This window comes from Sorex fumeus, unplaced genomic scaffold, assembly GCF_029834395.1.
Source record: "Sorex fumeus unplaced genomic scaffold, SorFum_2.1 ptg000002l, whole genome shotgun sequence".
Taxonomy (NCBI): Eukaryota; Metazoa; Chordata; class Mammalia; order Eulipotyphla; family Soricidae; genus Sorex; species Sorex fumeus.
Genome location: NW_026606059.1, coordinates 37159666 through 37180436, shown reverse-complemented (window position 1 = coordinate 37180436; position 20771 = coordinate 37159666). Strand labels below are relative to the sequence as shown.

Genomic DNA, 20771 nt, shown 5'->3' with positions numbered 1-20771 from the left:
TCCTAGTTTTGCTTAGTCTTCTTTTTAGCTTATCAAGTGCTATGTTTTCTGATTTCTAAAATTTAGTGGGGTGACATGACTCTTGTTCTGATTGTAGGTAAATATTGGTGAATGTAGGAAAAATCTCAGTAATTAGTACCCCAACTATTGATTTCTGGCAAAAGTGCATGGAGAAGATACTGTGTCCCTCAAGTCTTCAGAAAGTATTACATTTGAGTTGGTTTGAAGTCCAGTGAGTGTTTCTGGGCCCTCATCTAGGAGAATTCTAGAAACTCCTGCTTTCATTATGACATGTCTGCTCCTAATAATCAACAATTATAGGCTCAGCACTCTAGGCTCCAAAAATCGGAAAATTCTCAAAGGGAATTTTTTTCTGCTCAAGCTAAGTGTATGTTCAGTTCTGGAAGCAGTGTAGGTGAGAATAGCAAAAGGATCCCCAAATCCCACTTCACCCCTCTGAGAATATGTTTATTCACTGTTCAGAAGGTTGATCAAATTGGTTGTCATAATTGTGATTCATGAGTCATCACTAAGATCATAAGAGTTTGTCAAAACCAAAAATTCTTCACCGTAGGATTACCTTTACTTGTGCCAGCCAGCACTTGGAAACTGTGTTGGCAATAGTAAGGGGCTCTGAGTCTGATAGCTGAAAGGCCAAAGAAACTTTATATCCTTCTATCTCCAAGAATCCAATAACCTTGAGATGCCTTAAAGATGAAATAGATGAAGGCAGATAGCCAAAGAGAAGAATGCTTACCTGGAAACCAGCCAACAAGTTGTATTTCTGTCAGGATAGATAATATAGCTATCCTGAATATACTACCCATGAAAATAAGACTCTTCTTTCCATTACATGATTTCCTGTGGCTCTCTCCCTTTAATCTTTTATAAATTTGATTGCTTGATGCTGTTTCAGTAGCTGATGATTAAGAAGGATAGGATTTTTAAAAAGAATAAGCAAATTATTAAAACTCAGACTGGAGGTCTTCTAAATTACATCAATCTCTATTAAATCTTCTGATGCATATCACTTGTATTTATGATTAAGATTCCTAGTTGCAAGCAATGAATTTTAGAGACTAGTAGATCTTTTAGTTTTAAGATTTAGTTATCTTTTTATTTAATATGTGGAGTTTTCGATGAAGGTATACATTTTATTAATTAAAATTATGAGGTCTCATGTATATTTCCACTCCAAGACAGGTGTGTTTTCCAAAAAAAAAAAATTACATCTATTGAGTTGTTTTACTAATGATCTACATAATTCAAGTTGTCTTGCATACTATTTTCAATTTTAGATTTCCTAAAAGGACTTCTTGATTGCAAGACTGATTGCAGCATATGACCCAGAAGTGGGACACTTAGGAGGGTAAAATCATTCAAAGCAATGCCATATGAAGGGATATATGTCTTCCCCAAATTCCTTCTCTCATTATCTAATGTCTTATCATGAAGGTTTATGGAGCCAGAGAGGAATAAAAGAAAGAATATTCCATCTCAAGGAGTGAATAACTGATTGTCATGAACCTGTATAATTCAATTCTTCCAGAAATAGGACCAATGTTACCATATGCACTGACTCACTTAGGTCAGAAAAGAGTTTGCTAGTTCGGTCAATATAACTCTTGGTGGGTGACAGCAGTCACTGCTTATGTACATCATGAGATTTTCCCCCTCATTTCTACTTTTCTGAAGTTTCTCAACCAAGGGAGTTACGAGAACACACAAATGAAATTAATTTTTGAGTCATTTTGTAATGGATAAAATGCTCATAGGTCACTTGCTTTGTGTTTTTTAAAAAAAATCTTTCACATCTCCCTATGGTTTCTTGCCTAATCCCCATCTCAATAGCAGAGCAAAGTAAACAAACTTCTTTATCAGTAGTATTTAAGGTTTTTTAAAAGAGATGTTTGGGGATTAGTTCTATCTCAATATACTGAAAGTTTCTTGGTATACCAGCCTTCTTATATGTAAACATATATCTAACACTTATTACTAATGATTTTGGATGTTCTTTTTCTTTTTACATTTTCTTTGGAAGGTGCCACACCAAGTGGTGTTCAGAGCTTTCTCCTGGTTCTGCTCTCAAGGAACACTTCTGGCAGAGCTCTGGGGACCATATAGGGTGCTGGGGATCAAGCTAACTCAACTGCATCCAAAACATTACCCACTGTGCATCTCTCCAGCCTCGATGTTCTTTTTCTTATCATATCATCTTTATTTACATCCACACTGATCTTATGTAAATGTGGGCAGGGACCTTTCCTAAGTCACAATCAAGTCATAAACCCAGGTTTTCCTCCAACTTGGTATCCATGGTGCTCAATAGCACATTCCATAAATATGAGCCATGATGGAAAAACTGCTTGATCACATACCTCTGGTATAATAACCCTTGGCAATGAGCAAAAAAGTTATTAACAAAGAACAAAAATTACCAATTTGTGCTCATAGAATGATTATTGTATCTTTTCAGTATTTTGGAGCTTCTGTTTGGTTCATTTGGTGTATCTTTCTTTGTTAACAATAATTATTTGCTAAGCCATTTCTATGTGGGGGTACCAGTAATTGCCTGGTGTTCAAAGACAAATACAACACATGCGCAACCTTAACACAGCACATAGTCTAGGCTATAGCAGCAAGCTGTCCATTTTTATGAAGAGAGTAGGAAACATCCCCTGTAGGAAGGCCATCTGCTTTTGGTGATATTTATTACTTGAGTGGCAAGGATACAGACATCAATCGTGCACTTCTTGCCACCCCTTTGACAGCTCTGAAGTTAAGCCATTGAGTTTTGCTCCCTTGGATGCTGATTCTTATTGCATGAGAACTAGACATAGTTACAGCACCTCTGTTTCTCTTTCAACCTAACAGACTTTCTCTTGTCCACATTAGTACAACTGTTCTCCTTGTATTGACTCCTATAACTGATCTTTAAGTCCTGGATACTGTCCTCAAGTTCTTCTCAAGTCTATAATTTATATTTAGCTTTCACCTAATGTACTGAAATTGCTTCTTCCTAGTTGAATGGTAAGGTTTCTGACTACTATCCACATAGTCCCAGTTAACAGTCTAAATCTGATGCATAACTACCATTGGTTCCTTCCTCTGCTTAAAAAGTTGTACCTAAGAAAATAAGATGAAGTTACATTGTAATTTTCACCTTATCTTTTTTTGTTTAATTGGAAAGAAGAAAAGTTTACTGGCAAGTAAAAGAGAAAAGAAAGGAGATCCATAAGTGGGGAGATATTTAGTATAGAACTAAGTTAAATGGGAGTCCCGTATGTGCCTTTTTAAGGTTTCTTGACAACTATTTACAAAAGATGTCAGAAAATCACAGGGATGTCTAGTTGGTCTAAATCTCCCCAGGCATTATCTTAGTTTCCCTGTCAGCCTAGGTCTCATCTTATCTTGATGTTTCTTTTCAGTCACCCTAAGGCACAGGTAAATTTACCCTTGCTTTTAATGCAAAGTCTTTACATTCCCCATATGTTGTGTCCCTGTGTGGCTCATGTTGTTATTCTTTTGTAGGTCCAGTGTCCAAACCTTCCCATTCTTTACAACCTAACTGAAGATCTTTCTCCTACCAGTATATATATATATATATATAAATAAAGTGTATATATATTAGGTATATCACACATATATGTATGTAAACTTGTATATACACATCTATGAATGGTAGGATCTTAGGGAACATGTATATATATATATATATATATGTATATGTATATATATAATGTATATAAATCCCAAGCACTTTGCAATCTTCTATTACCTGATAATGTATTTATTTCTGTAATAAGAACTGACCTGACCACTGGCTCCTTCTAGGAATTCCTATAAACTGCTACTTTTTATGATTTTGTTTACATTATATCTCTTTAACATTAAAGGAGGTTACTATAATAGTTCTCCTTCTACAGATAAGAAAACTAAGAATCAGTAAGGAATAATGAAATCATGAAGTTCACTGAAACTAGAAGATATTATGTTAAATGAAGTAAGCCAGATGAAGAAGCATAAATATAGGATATCACTTGTATGTTATATTTACAATAACTGAGTGAAGGGATGCAGTGGTTTAAAGGGGGAAGGGGATGACTAGATCATCTTTGGCCCTAAAATATAGGAAGGAGAAGGAAAGAAATTGAGTGGAAAGGAGGTGGAGAAAAGATAAATTAAAAATAACAGTGGGCAGAGGTCAAGGGGATTCAGGTACATTAGTGGTGTTAAGAAATTATAGAGTTAAATATCTCAACCACCATGTCAACAACTTTGAAATCATTGAAATCCAAACTTTAAGAACCAAACTTAAAATTGTGCCTGTCAAGATGGCAGATTGGAGCTGGGGTTGTGGGTGGGCGGGAGGGGAGAGATGGGGGAGGGAACCTGGGAATATTAGAGGAGCCAAGTCGATGCTGTTAGTTGGGTCTGTGCTGGAATAGCGTATACCTAAAAGTCTACTATAAATAACTTTGTAAATCACAGTGCTTTAATAAAATGAAATTTTAAAAAGAAAACTAAGAAAAATATGCTTTAATAGAAAACAAAGAGATCAAATACCATTCTGTTTATATAGAATAGGCAGCATTTAATCGGTCTAATAATCCCATATCACATCTCATTAACGATTATACTTTATTGTCTCCCATGTACATAGTTTTAAATATTTCCTATCAGTTTTTGTCTTTTAGCAGAAAAGTGGAAAATATTTATTTATGTATCTTCACCAAAAAAAATTTTGTTAAATGCTTTATTATTCCATATACAGCTCCAGTTACTTCAAAGTGTTTAAAAGAAGACATTGATGGGGTCCTAGAGATAATACAGTGGGTAAGGTGCTTGCCTTGCATACAGCTGACCTGAGTTTAATCCTGGTATCTCTTGGGTCAGAAGTAACCCTGAGTACATCTAGGTGACCAAATAACCCCCTCCCGTAAAAAAAATTAAAGAAGACAATGAATGATAAGAAGTTTCATTAGCTGAGCAGACAGATGTATTTTATGTTAATTTTTGCACTCTCAGCTTTGGAGAAAATTTAGAAGTACTTGGTCAAATGTGCAAAGATACTAATTTTAATCGTTTTCATTTATTCAAACCATCTCTTAATTTTTAAAACAAGACACTAAATGAAACCAATACTTGATACACAGTATATACAGATACTTTATTGATACTCTGTTCACTATGAAAATACAAAGAAGATCCCTGACATACTGAAATTTGAAATATTTTGTTTCAATATCATGTTGAATGGTAAATATTAATAAATTGTATTCTTGTAGCTATATGCGGAGATGGATATAACTGTCAGAATTAGTCTAGTGAGGCATAATTTCATATGTTCATGCTTTAAAGAGTGAGAAAATTTTCTCTTCATCATGTTCTTTATATTTCACTTTTACTAGTTGAAAATAAGAAACCTGATCTTAGACAAGAACTATAGTCCCAATAAGTAAATGGTTGGGTTGCAGTGATTCAGGAATCAAAGATGGCTGCTCCACACTCTTTCTATATATTGTTGTCATATGTGATAAAGATAGACAAACATGGCATGTCTATACATTTTAAATAATATTTACACCTTTTAATTGAGGGCATATGATATAAACTGAATTAAAAATTTTAAAATCAAGTGACATATTATAGTTTACCCTTAAAATCCCACATAAAATCCCACATATATGTTACAAGATGTTTGAGTAGTTCTTTCATCTCATGCTGAGACATTTTGGAACAGATATTCTCATGTTCAATCTGTAATAAAGAGAAAAATATAGCAAGTCTTTCTTTTCCTTCTTATTTCCATTTTTTCTTTCTCTTCCTTCCATTCCCCCTGTTCTGTCCTTCCTTTTCTTTCTTTGTTTTTTCTCTTGAGAGTATAAGCCACATGAAATCACACAAAGAAAGTCAATCCAGGCTTCGATTCTCTGAGTTACCACCCTACAGAGTAAAGTAATTGTCTAATTTGACTTTCTAATCAAGATTCAGGGGAGTAAATTTAAGATTAAATTTTGCAAATATTAATTCTGCTATAGCAAAGATAAGAATTTTTATTAAAATCTTTTCTCACATCTAATATTTCATAAATACGCACACAAATTTGAAAAATCTTCCCTTGATGACCACTGTCACTGTCACTGTCACTGTTCTCCCATTATTCATCAATTTGCTCGAGCGGGCACCAGTGACATCTCCATTGTGAGACTTGTTGTTAATGTTTTTGGCATATTGAATACACCATGGGGAGCTTGCCAGGATCTGCTGTGCGGGTGTAATACTCTATGTGGCTTGATGGACTCTCCAAGAGGGGCGGAGGAATAGATCCCGGATTGGCCGCATTAAGGCAAACGCCCTACCTGCTGTGCTATGACCACCCTGAGAAATATGGATTTATTTGCTATAAGTAGTATAATGCCCACAAAGATTTTCCAAAAGCAAAGACCATTTATTATTACTCATATATCTGGAGAGAAACAGGAGTTCATTTAGACTGATTTAAGCTGAATGGCTTTGCTTCTTGCGAATAATTGCTAGTTCTTTAGGAAGTCATGTATTTCTCATTCTCTTAAGACCAACAAATTATCTGTGGCATGTTCTTTCCACGATAATGGTGGAAGGCAAGGGAACAAGTAACAAAACTTGAGATATTTAAGAGCTAGGTTCAGAATTGGCACACTGTCATTTCTGTCACATGTGATAAGTTAAAGCAAGTCACAGGTGCTGGAGTTATTCTGTGGTTGCCTAGATAAGTGAAGAATTGGGGTCTGTAATCTGGTAATGCAATCTACTATATCCTTATTTCTTGAAATAACCTTTATCTCTCTTTCTAAACACAATTTATTCCCTTAACTTTTCTTCTTTTAATGTCAACATTGTATGTAGGCTTTAAGATTTAACCTTTCAGCCCTGATTCTTCTCCATGTGGAAGATTCTTCTAAGAAAACTTTTCCAAGATCAGACTCTCTAATTTCCTAATGGTCATTCCAGTTTACCATTGGGCATTTTCATATTTCCATTTTGGATTGCTTAAGCTAATGATCATGCTGCCATGATACATTCATTAATTCAATATTTATTCTAATTACAAAACTACTTATTGGAAAGTATTTGGGTCTTTAAATAATGTTTTGATAAAAATGTAAAAACAAAACCAAGCACAAATAATAATGTGTCATATATTAATAGGAATTTGAAATCTCTAAAAAGTATAAGAGAATATAATCTATATGAAATAAAATGCTCTTTTCTGTGAGAACATTCTTATGAGAAATGTCTAAAGTTACTAATAATTTTTTTAAACTAGAGTTTATACAGAATGTCATGATTGTTACATTTAGATCATTTATAGTGGTTACTTAATAGAAAGTGAGGCTTTTATTTGTCTCAAATGGTGGATTTAAGAGAGGAAAATTTAGGAAAAAATTATTAGTAGGAGAAATTGCATAAAAACATATGATCTATGTATCTTTGTATTCCACTTGTACTGGCTTGCTGTGTTTTCTATATTACCTATCAAAATTCTACGCATTCTTCAAGAGTTACCCTGGGTTTTTATCCATCCATAAACTTACTGCTCAAATTGTATTGATCCCTTTAACTTGTGTTGCTGATCTCCAGTCATACCTCAACTAAATAGGACTCTTTGACAATATATGTAGAAATACTGTATTATAATTTTATAGTTTTAAGTATGAAGCACAGTATTGAGTTTACAACAGACACTGAGAGAAATATTTATTGATTTCTTGTTCCAAATTATATTTCCTGTGTCTTAATCTGAAATCATTGAAGTAGGCTGAGATTTTAAGCAGATTGAAAATATTCAAAAATCTATTTTTCACTACATTGATTTCTTATTCCAGGAGATGGTATCTGATTTTAATGATAGCTTGCAGGAAGCAACAAATTTTATTATCCCTTTCCAGCCAAGTTTATATATTTTTTACGCATCTACTTAGAAATCCCTTACAATCTCTGAATTATTGCTTAGAAATTAGAATAGGAGAATTACTAGGATGAATATGCCACTATTTTTCATGTCTGAAAATTATTTAAAACAAAAATCCACTGGAAAATGAGAATATATGGTGTGGAAGAACACATACTACCCAAGAGATCTGTGGCTATAGTTTATATTCAGGTCTGCCTGTTGTCATAGTTACTCATGTACTCAAAATGATTTCCTTCCTGAATCACTCCATAAACCTTCAATGAAAATAAGCTATTCTTCCTGTTTTATTTTCTCTATCCATGAGCTGGAGCTGAAAAATAGCATCAATTGCATGGATGTTTTATAATGTTGGCAAGATTTTAAGCACACAAAAGGAATAAGAGGTTGATTCTAAATAATCACTGCTGATTAAGGGCTCATCTCATTCGTTCAGCATTGATGCATTGAGTAGCTAGGAACGGGTTTCCTCCGTTGTCTGCAAGTTGAGTGATACAGCAAAGCTTTGGTCAGTTGGTAGCATAAAGCAAAGAAACCATTACTGATAATTTATGTGGTAACATTTTTGCACATTCCCAGACCCCCCAACTAAGGCACCAAATCATAACAGTTTAAACCTAAAATAGTACTCACACAGTAAAAACAAGGGTCATAAAATAAATCCTTGGCCTCTAGAAAGTAGTTTCAGGAAGGAATTGGAAAACAAAAAAAACACTCATTCTGCCACCCGTACCACATAACTGCTAGAATGGCTGTCACAAAGCACAAGCTGAACCTGCTTGTGCATTTTCCCTTTGGGTGTGAGAGTGAAAATTCTCTTAGGATTTCTTCTGGTTTTACAAAACTCGGTACTAATGTTGATTTTTGAGAAAAATAGATTCTGTAATTCAAAATTTTGAAAAGCAGGAGGTACCAGTACTGAAACCACAATTATGCTGATGGCTCAATGCCTGTCCTGGAAGATGTTAGGGCTCAGTGAGTGTTAGAGACAAGGAAGGGAGGCGATTCAAGGTGAAATAAAGCTGAGATTTGGAGACCCACAGAAACACAAAAAAGAGCAAGACCGCAAATCAAGCTGGGTTGCTGGTGTGGTCAGAGCAAAGGGAGTTTTCCTGCTGGGAGTCTCAGAGCACTGTTCCTAAGATGTTCCACAGATGTGTTTTTGCTTATGGATGCAGGATAGCAGTGTTCCTGTGCAAGCTGGGTTCTTGTGGCAGAAAGGAAGTCAATGCCATCACCAAGTGCTGTTATCCGCTAATATTCACGCCTCACCTCTCCTTTCTACTCTGGCCATAGGAACTCCTTCACAGACATCCTCCGTGCCATCCTACTGTCTTTGGAAGTCCTTATTGAAGATCCAGAGCTTCAGATCAATGGCTTTATTTTAATTATAGACTGGAGTAATTTTTCCTTCAAACAAGCTTCCAAACTGACCCCATCGATCCTCAAACTGGCCATTGAAGGGTTGCAGGTATGTGCAATGAATGTCTGAGACTGTACAGTACAATGCAATTTTTGGTATTGCCAAATAAAGTAATATTTGTTGTTCAGAATAGAAAACAGTTATCTGAAGATATTTTGTATTTTTACCTCAGCCTAGGATAAAAGGTTCTATTTTTTCAATTAGCCTTAATTTTCATTAATAACTCTAAATTACTGCTACCACCAGCACAAATTACCTACTGTAGCAATTATGAATAAAGCTCAGAGATGTTTAGCTTAATCCATCTGAGAGTTTACAAAAAATTAACTAGAAAACATCTGCTTTATGAGCATGTCCTGTTTAGTGGTGACAGGGGGGCTTTTTAGGTTTCTAGAAGCATCTTTTCTTCCCCCAAGTGGACCCTCCGGATCCTCACTTCCCAGAATGCAGTGTACCCAAGTGTTGCGTTAGCATTTAGTTTGCACTGAAGAGTTTTAAACATCACTTCACTTCAAACAAAGCATACATAAAACACGACTTCCTGTTTGTATGACAATATTCAGAACCTTGGGGAAAGGATGTTAGGGTAGTCAGTCTAGAGTCCCTTCTATCTTGAAGAACCAGTGTTTCTATGAAAGGCAACAAGCATAAGCAATATTGCTTAGCTTTCTGGTCATACACTATCATACTAAAAAAGTAAAGGTATAGTCTGGGGAGATTCAGAAGCAGCATAGATAAGATTTACATCTCTCCTTAATTCTCTGGGAAGGTTGACTAAAGGGAGTTACCATCTCTGAACAAATGGCAATGCACGCATCTATGCAGACAGAATGATATTTGCTACTTTGATATCAAGCAGCTGTGACTCATGCTTTTTGGAGTGCAAAACTAGAAAACCATTTCAATAACCATCCTATTACTAGTTTGGTAGGTCTGATTCTTCCTCTGTGCCTTATTTCTACTTGAACAGCAGCACATAACCAGCATGCAGTGGGCCTCTGATGTTAACTGAATGACATGTTAACTGAACGCATTTTTCATTTTATTAAAATAGTTTTCTATTTCAAATGGAGGCAAAGCAGAGCAGACATTTCAGTAGAGTAGCAAGTATGAACTCTTCCAGGAATACCACTTTATCTCTGGGGATTACATCACTCAGTGCACTGTGGGCACATTTTAAATTTTTGCTTTTACATTTCCATGTGATATGGAACACTGTACCTTGCCTGAATCTCCTTCCCCCATAGAGTTGTATTTTCTGTACTTGAAGTTTCTAATTCATTGTTTCCTGATGTGGGTAATATCACCATGCTGAATGGGGGAGGGGGGAATGGGGAGGGTAGTAGCCATGGCTACAATTGGGAAACATATTTTCTGTTCACTTAAGGGCATTGATAAATTGTTGTTGTTGTTGTTTTTCTGAAAAAGGAGCAGTAGGCTAAATTAACTTGGCAACCCATGTTCTAGCTATAATTCTTCTAGTGTCTTCTTATCTCAGCCTCTGAATTACTTTTTCTTTAGAGCTTTTTCTTAAATTCGTTAAGCTGCAAAGTTTATTTCTTGCCCTAAAATGATCTCACCATATTTCCAGGATTTACTGTCACAGTACAAATCTGAATTTTATCCTTTTTTAAAAAAAGATAATTCATTAAATGTATAAATAGCTATGCTTCAAAGTCTGTGTTTAAAGTGCTTTTTTATGAATCAGAAAGGAAAATGTCCTTTAGCCAACATTGTGTTCTAATTTTCGTCTGAAAAAACTTTATGGATTGCATAATATGTCCCCTGATATATTATGATAGATAGACCGCTATCAATTATGATTGATAGAGTGCTGTAGTATTACCAAGTTAACACAAGTGAATGTGCTTTTGGGGTTTTCCTTTTTGCTTGGGAATCTCCAAACTATTGCACAGGGGGCCCAGGGCCCACTCTTGTAGACACTAAAACAGAATGGGTAGGCAGTTAAATGCTATGGCTGGTGATGCAACCCTGCTTATCCCACCCATTGGTGCTGGGAGCCAAATGAGTCACTCTGGAGGTCTTCAAGAACCTCCAAGGCTATAGTTAGATGTTCTCTAGGTCCATGTGTTACTGGGAACGGAATTTTGGTTAATGTACCAGCAGGAATGTGGTCTTGTGTCTGAGTTACCTTCCTGGCCCCATGAATATATCTTAAAAGGGACAACTATATATTAAGAGGCTAGACAATTTTCAGAAGAAATATTGTATGGCCATTTGAGCGGGGGCAAATTGAGCCCACCTGGACCTTCACTGGTTACATTCTGATGTCTAAGATAAAGTCCTCAATGTCCTAATGCTCCAGCTAAGGAAGGACTAACATTTCTAGAGAGAAATGAGGATTTAGGAAGCCACAGTCAGAGCAGAGCAAAGATCCACCCTCCCAACATCTCCCCCAGCAACAGCTTAGGTCCCTTTATCCCTCTTTCCTTTCATAAAGTGAGGGAAACTCTTTTGACTGTGGAAAAGCATTGTGACTTTCTGAGTCTGGACTGAGATGTAGTTTTTCAGTAAATACTGCCTGAAATATGAATACTGAGAAGTCCTTTAAAAGGTCAGTGCTTCTCATCTGCGGAATATAAAGTAACAAAATGAGAGACTAACACAAGATAAGGACCAGGAGGTCTGCTCCATGGCTTGGTAACCATCCTCACATGCTGGGGGAAAAGGCAGATCAGATAGAGAAGGGAACACCAAGTAAAGGATGTTTGGAGGATTCGCTTGGGATGCAAGATGCGTGCTGAAAGTAGAATATAGACTGAACACAATGGTCATTTAATACCTCTATTGCAAATTACAACATCCTAAAGGAGAGAGAATAAAAGGGAACGCCCTGCCACTGAGGTGGGGTGGGGTGGTGGGGACTGGAATGGGAGTGGTGGGAGGGATGCTGGAACATTGGTGGGGGAGAATAGGCACTGGTGGAGGGATGAGTAAATGATCATTGTATGACTGTAATGCAAACACGAAAGTTTGTAAGTTTGTAACTGCACCCCACGGTGATTCACTAAAGGTTGGTGCCTACTGCCAACCTTTAGTGAATTGAACCATGGTGATTCAATAAAGGTTGATTCCTACTGCCATGAGAAGGAAGTCAGTGTTCAGGGCAAGCTGAGCCTGGTCTTGGCTCCTCCACCAAGTTAACACTTCCTGTGCCAGTTAGCTTGTTGCCTTGGCAACTGTGAAGCAGTCCTCAGGCCACTGCACACAGATCTGCTTTTGCCCCACAATAGGCAGTCAGCTCTGGCCTGTCATTGTTAACTTTAACTTTGTCTCCTCTCAGACTTTGAGGACATTCAAAGTCCAGGGACACACATTGACTCTATCAGTGACTCCCTATTTTGCTGGGATTTTTTTCATTTTCAGAATTGCTGTTAATTCCTCTTGTTATTTAGAGAAAGTGATAACCAGTCATTGATGCTAAGAAGAAATCATACCTTCGTAGTTGGCCGCATACAAGAAGTGACCCACAAGAACTTTTTTTTAAAGTCATGACAGTTCAAGACAATGGGTGTAGGTAGCTCATGGGAAAAGAAATGACTTCTTCCTGTTTACCTCAGAGAGGCCTCAAGAAGTCAGTCAGAGTATTAAGTGCTGGATATGAGAAAGATCAGAGGGAATTCTATGTTCTAGTGAAAGGAACTTATAATCTTCGCTGTTCTGTATTTTGGAGCATGTGTGAAAAGCAACCTTCCAGGGACAATAATCAGACCATCTTTGTGCTCTGCCATTTGGTTTGGATTTCAGTTGTTTTACGTTTAATTTTATTTTAAACGGAATCACTGTGAGATACACAGATACAAGGTTGTTCATGATTGGATTTTAGTCATACAATATTCTAACTGGATTTCAGTTGCTTATATAAGTTTTACAGAATTGTCTTTTTCTCAAACCCCTGGAAAACTGGAGGCATTATTGACCACAAGATAGAGACAGATTCAGAGACAGAGACAAAGAGAAAGACATACACACACGTACACACACACACACACACACACACACACACACACAGAGAGAGAGAGAGAGAGAGAGAGAGAGAGAGAGAGAGAGGTGATTGGGTCCACTGTTTGAAGGGTGAGAACTTAGGGTGATTTTCAGTTAAAATCATGCCATGCAACATTAGCTAGTTTTAAGCCCCTTAATGTATTACCTGCACTCTTAGTTCTCGTAAAGACATAAATTCAGAAAGAACTTTGGTAACTAATTGTGGTAAATTCTGACACAGAGATTAACAAGAAGAATTATTATTGGTATTAACTCAAAATAATTGAAAAAATGTATACACTTAAAAGTTTTTATAGTGGTTTTATATGTGTTTGCCAAATTTTTGAAGCAGTAGAGATGTCTTTTTGTAAGTAAGTAGATAAATTGTTACAAGCATGCAATGGAGTACTATTCAGGTTTAAAAGAAATCAACTATAAAATTATGAAAAGACATGGAGCAATCTTAAATGTATATTACTAAGTGGAATAATCTGGAAAAGCTGTATGATTTCAACTAAGTAGCATTCTAGAAAAAATAAAGCTATGGATATGGGAATAAATTCAGTTGTTTCCAGGGATTGGAGATAGGTGAAGACTGAATAGATGCAGCACAGATGATGTATGATATAAAAATGATGGGTGTTTTCAATTGTACATTTTTCAGACTCATAGAGGGTGCAGAATTCTGAGTAATGTGATGTAAGTTATGAACTTTGGATGAGGATGATATATAAATAGATTCACAATTACAATAAACTCCCAACTCTAGTATTGGATGTTGCTAATGGAGGGAGCTACCCAAGTGAGTGACCAAAGATGATATGAAAAGCATCTATAGTGTCCTCTCCATTATGCTATGAACTTAACACTGTTCTGAAATTAGTCTCAATGAAAAGAAAAAGAATTATACTGCCTTCAACAATAATTATCAAGAATGGCATGCATTTAAAACTTTGGCCTTACACATCATAAGCTAAATTTACAAATTATAAATCATCTAGAGAACTACTTTGGAAGGATTATCAGTTTTACTTCAAAAGATACTCTTTATCAGTCTGTTGTGATGAAGCATATTCATTCTGCAACAACTTTGAAACATTAGAATGTTCCAGTTACATAATATTCTATGCATATTAGTTGAAAGAACTTCAGTTAAAATTGTAATTTTGAAAATGACTGGAAGTCATTTACTTTCATGTTGTTTGATTTCTCAAATGTGGTCAGTAGTGTCATTAAAAGTTATTGTACTGTTGTTCATTACAAGTTGCTTAATTTCCAATCAAACTTAAAGTAACATTTATGCCACCATTTTCATATAACACAGCATTATTTTCAATTCTACTGGGGAATTCTGGCAGAATGAACAACTCACTGATGTCTTGCTCTTGAGTTTTGTAGTGTTTCCAAAATCAATTTTTTGAAAAATTTTCTTGTAAATCACTGAGGCCCAACTATTACAATCAGCACATGACATTTATCAATGTTCAATGAATGTGGTACTTAAAGGGTTTACTGTGCTAAGGCATTTTACTTAGGAAGAGGTAGAATCTTGTGGTCTATAGAGGCTATTTACAAACTTTTTTCAGTCCTTAAAGAAAATGACTCACTATTCACTCACCAGAAGAAATTTGAAACAACACTCTTTTTCCCCCTCAATTATGTGCTCATATGATTTCCACTTGATTAAAATCAGGCACTTTAATAATTCATTAATTCTTCATTCACGATTTACTTTGTTACTTTGCTGAAGTTAAAAGTGGTTTTGTAATATTCATGTCAACTTAGATTCAAACTCCTAATAGCTTTAAGTCAGTTTAATGGGAAAAAAGTTTATTACATTCTCTTTGCACACAAAATTTTTCTTGGTTAAAGTCACTCAGATATGTTTATCATTTATATGGCTATGTGATACATGATTTATTCAAAGGTTAAAAAAATGAATAGATTTTTAAAATTCTATTGTACTGCTGCTTTATTATTATAATATGAACATGGCATACATGTAAGTTTAGTAATGCATGCTTATCAGTTTGTAGATTTATAAATTTAAAAATTTATAAATTATAATTTTTACAAGTATGATACTTTGAAAGCAATTAGCAAGATGTAAATATCCTTGATAATCACAAGTTTTGCAGTAACAAACAGTTTGCTTTCTAGCATTTTCAGTTGAACAGACAAAACAGTTTTTGTTGCTTTCTTCAGGCAATAATTTATGAAGGTTAAAAAGCTATTTTTATAAGAGAATGTGCAAACATAGACAGGTGTCCAAAAAAAGCTTTCACTCAAAGATAGTTTCACCACATAACTAACTTTTAACAAATTCATAATGTGTTATGTTTATTTTCATAGATTCAATAGTTTGCATAGAATATATGCATTAATCAAAAGGCCTTCCCGTGGATCGTCGATTTGCTCGAGCGGGCCCAGTAACATCTCCATTGGAGACTTTGTTGTTACTGTGTCTGGCATATCGAATACTCTCGGTAGCTTGCCGGGCTCTCCGAGAGGGGCGGAGGAATCGAACTCGGGTCGGCCATGTTGGCCGCTTGTAAGGCGAACGCCCTACCGCTGTGCTATCACTCCGGATGCATTAATCAAACTGATTTATAATTCCCCAATTACTTTTTTATGATTTTTTTATTGAATCAACATGAGATAGTTACAAAACTTTCATGTTTGAGTTTCAGTCATACAATGATCAAACACCCATCCCTCCACCAGTGCACATTCTCCACCACCAATGTCCCCAGTATTACCCCCCCTTTCCAACCCTTCCCCTGTCTCTGTGGCAGACAATTTCCCCCATACTCTTTACTTTGGGGCATTAAGGTTTGCAACGTAGATACAGAGAGGCCATCATGTTTGGTCCTTTATCTACTTTCAGCACGCATCTCCCTTCCCCGACGGATCCCTCAAAACATCATTTTCTTAGTGATCCCTTCTCTATTCCAACTGCCTTCTTCCCCCTGCTCATGAGGCAGCCTTCCAATTATGGACCAACTGGCCCTTGTGTCTACTGTTCTTGGGTGTCAGTCTCATATTATGTTATTTTATATTCCACAAATGAGAGCTATCATTCTATGTCTGTCCCTCTCTTACTGACACATTTCATTTAGCATGATACTCTCCATGACCATCCACTTATAAGCAAATTTAATAACTTTATCTTTCCTAACAGCTGCATAGTATTCCATTGTGTAGATGTAGCAAAATTTCTTTAACCAGTTGTCTGATCTCGGACATTCAGGTTGTTTCCAGATCCTGGCTATTGTGAACAGTGCTGCAATGAACATACAGGTGCATATGTCATTTCTACTGTGCTTTCTTGCACCCTCGAGATATATTTCCAGAAGTGGTATTATGAGGTCATATAGAAACTCAATTTCTAGTTTTTGAAGGAATCTCCATAGTGTTTTCCAAAAAGACTGGACCAGTCAGCACTCTCACCAACAGCGAAAGAGTGTCCCTTTCTCCCCACATCCATGCCAACATTGGTTGCTTTTGTTCTTTTGAATGTGTGGTTTGAGATGATATCTCATTGTTTTGATTTGCATCTTCCTGATGATTAGCAATGTATAACATTTTTCCACGTGCCTTTCGGCCATTTGCATTTCTTTTTTGAGGAAGCTTCTGTTCATTTCTTCTCCCCAATTACTTTTGTTTTTTCCTTATTGATTGAATAGTGTCACTATCATCAGAAGCATAACTTGATCCAACAAAACAATTATTTTTAAAATGTTTTCATGTTCTCCAAAAATATATTCTTTCTCACTTTTATCTTGAAACAACTCATTTTCAATTACATCCTTCCAGGATAAATAGTATAATTTTTTATTATATTGGTCAGAGGGATCATTAAACATTTAAATCAAGAACTACATGCAAGTGAAATTTAAAATTAATTTTCTTATTTAGGTACCGTGATTTATAAAGTTGTTTGTAATAGATTTGGAGACACACACTGTTTCAACACCAAACCCACTGCCAATATCAATTCCCTTCTACCATTGTCCCTAAGTTACCTCCCCCCGCATCTTGACTCCTTAATAGGCACCTTTCTAAGGTTTATTATTGTGATTTGGTTCCCATACTTAAAATACTGTTGCTGTGATGTGTACATATGCAGGCGGTTAAGTGCTCTTGCCTTGTAGGAGGCTGCCCCTATTCAGTCCTTATCACCCCATACTTTCTCTTAAGCACTGGTAGGAGTGATCTCTGAGTACAAAGAGCACTGGCAAGTATGGTCCCAAACATTATATACACACATACACATATGACATATACAATATATACACATATATGATATAAGCATACACATATGATATATGTGATATATACAAGTATATGATATACTTTATACATTATAGATACATGAATCTGTATTATCATTACATTACATTATTACATTATACATTAGATATACATGTATATGTAATACTGTACTGTCCTCCCGTTGTTCATCGATTTGCTCGAGCGGGCCCAGTAGCCTCTCCGTTGTGAGACTTCTTGTTACTGTGTTTGGCATATTGAATACATCATGGGTAGCTTGCCAGGATTTGCCGTGGGGGCGAGATACTCTCGGTAGCTTGCCAGGCTCTCTGAGAGGGATGGAGGAATAGAACGTGGCTCAGCCAGGTTGGCCGTGCACAAGACAAATGACCTACCTCTGTGCTCTCGCTCAGCGAGTATATGTATATGTAATACACATATCTGATACATATACAAATACCTATAGTAATACAGATAACTATATGTATATGTATTACATATATCTGTCACTGTCACTGTCCTCCCATTGTTCATCGATTTGCTTGAGCATGCCCAGTAATGTCTAAATTGTGACACTTTAGACGTTTTGACTGTGTTTTGACATATCGAATACGTCACGGGTAGCTTGCCAGGTTTTGCCGTGCAGGTAAGATACTCTCGGTAGCTTGTCGTGCTCTCCAAGAGGGGCGGAGGAATCGAACCTGGGTTGGCCAGGTTGGCCGTGTATAAGGCAAACACCTACCTGCTGTGCTATATATATATATATATATATATATATATATATAATGTATAATGTATATCATATATATATATATCAAGGCAATAGGAAAAGTACCGGTTTCTGAAGGTAAATAGTTGGTATAATCAAGACTTTGAATAAGCAGTTGGGTCAGATACATTGCAAGTTAGTAATAGATTTACCACTACCCCTCCAAGTGAATAGTCCATAACTCAAATCTATAGATCTCCTGATTCATGATGTACTCATTGAAACCAAAATCCCTCTCAGGATTACAGCAGAGAACAAAACTGACGTATTTTCCTATAACCTGCATTCTAGAACTTTATTGCACAAAAGTAAATTATTCCACAAATGATTAATATTAGCGTCATCAAGAGTTGGTTAGAAATACAAGATTTCGAACCCTGCTCCAGATTACTACATCATAATTTGTGTATTTCAAGGGTTTCACGGGGTGATATATGAGTTAAAAAAGCACTACTTTTAAGTGCATCAGGCTTCCTGGCAGCGGGGCTTCTGACAAGCCACATAGCTGGGCACACTCCCAGTTTTTCTGATTCTCTAGATCTGAAGCTACATCTGTAAGTATACTCTTGGAAACTGCTTCCAGGTGATACTAGCATTGCCAGTAGAACCCCACTTTGGTGTGGTGATGAGTTTGATCGTCTAGGCTTTAATCCTGGTTCTGCCATTAACAGACTTCAGGCAATTCATTTTTCTCTCTAGTTTTTTGGTTTCATCCATAAAATATGGTGTTTTAATAGTCTCACCTTCAGGCGTATGGCAGAAACTAAATAATTATGTGAAAAGTGCTTGGGATGAAGAAGCCAGCCTAGACCCATGGGTTCCAGAGGTTCTGATGCATAGTTATAAATGCTCTCCATGGTTTGAAGCTCCCTAAATTTGGATCCCTGAATCTTAGCCCTCTGCAACCTGTTTACCGGCCCTGAGAAAGAGGACTCCCTCTCGTTGTTCACTTCTATTAAAGACAGGTCGGGATTGGTGTCACCAGTTCAAGTTGTGGTCCCTGAAATGCTTTCTTTATTTATATTCATATGGTGATTCTTTTAATTGTCACCTAGCTGTCCACTCCCAATGCTTTTACCATTGGGTGATGAATGGGTTTAGAATTCATGTCTTTCACTCAGTAGTTCTCTTAACCAGAAGTAATATCTGCAGCATCTTTTACTGATCCTTATCGTTTCCATGAGTTAAATAATTAGATAGGAACAAATGGCAAAAAAAGAATATCTGTAGTATTCCCAGAAAGTCCTCAGCTCATGTTTTTTAAATATTGCAGGTATGCTTGAAAAGATACTTTTCTACTAGATTAATATTTATATTGTCAAATTGCCACAAAGCTATAATTTTAATTTGCTATAGTTCAATATGTTATTATGGCAATAATAGAGAAATAATACATTTTCTTTATTATTCTACCTTATTAAGTATCAATTAAATTCAGAGAGATAATTATGTCTAATGACACTCTGGTGATTTTGGTAGCAGACAATATGGCCCTTTTAAACAGTTCTAATTAAACATATCTATCTCTGACAAAATTTTGATAAATGGTTACGTTAGAGCTTTGTGCGTTATAGATATAGACCTAGTCAATGCTCTGATTCATTCATTCAATAAACAATAGCTAAACATTTACTTTAATTCTGTCACAAAAGCAAACAAATGTAGTGCCTTCTCTCCAGAGGTCACAGTTCAAAACAAAGGCAAACCTATACACAAATGATGGAAAACAGTACTGCATACTCAGAAAGGGACATATGCAGTCAGCTAAAAAGATCCAAATGCAGACTGGATGAGTTATGAAAGGTACCATGGGCAGGACCACATCTCAACTGATACTAGCAAATTAGTGTGGAATAGAAAAGTAAAGGTAAGATGGAAGAAATTTCAGGATAAACAAAGTCAAGTCACTCAGTTGGAGACAACAATGATATATTTCTGGAGTGAACTAGGGTCAGGAGAGGAGCTTGTGTGCTCCCCAGTCTAGGTCACTTCCTAGAGATATTGGCAGACAACTGAATGTATTAGAATGGGAAGAAAATGCAGATTAATAATTTATAAGGAATAGATTTGAGTGGCTTAAGGAGAGAAGATTCAAAGTCAGAAAAGCAACTGCAATAATTCAAGTAAGAAACTAGGAGACTAAACTTAGAGTGGTAGAAGGAACCTAATAACCACAGGGAAAGTGCAAGAAAGTAGTGCTTTAGAGCTTGAACACTTGAGAGCAGAAGTGGTAAAGGTGGCATTAAGCTCATGCATATAATTAAAGTTAAGAGTGGATGGTGCCAACCAATGAGATCATAGTGGGGGCAGATGTGGGAATATAATGAACATTACTGGAGTATTAGATA

At 36.2% G+C, this 20771-nt stretch overlaps 1 protein-coding gene across 1 annotated transcript in view; it reads left to right on the top strand.

Annotated features, from left to right (window-relative positions):
* Positions 1-20771, top strand: part of CLVS1 (clavesin 1) — a 165867-nt gene that overhangs the window by 73113 nt on the left and 71983 nt on the right. The window contains exon 2 of the mRNA XM_056110857.1: positions 9251-9425. Coding sequence (XP_055966832.1) covers positions 9251-9425 — 175 coding nt within the window. The remainder of the gene's footprint in view (positions 1-9250; positions 9426-20771) is intronic.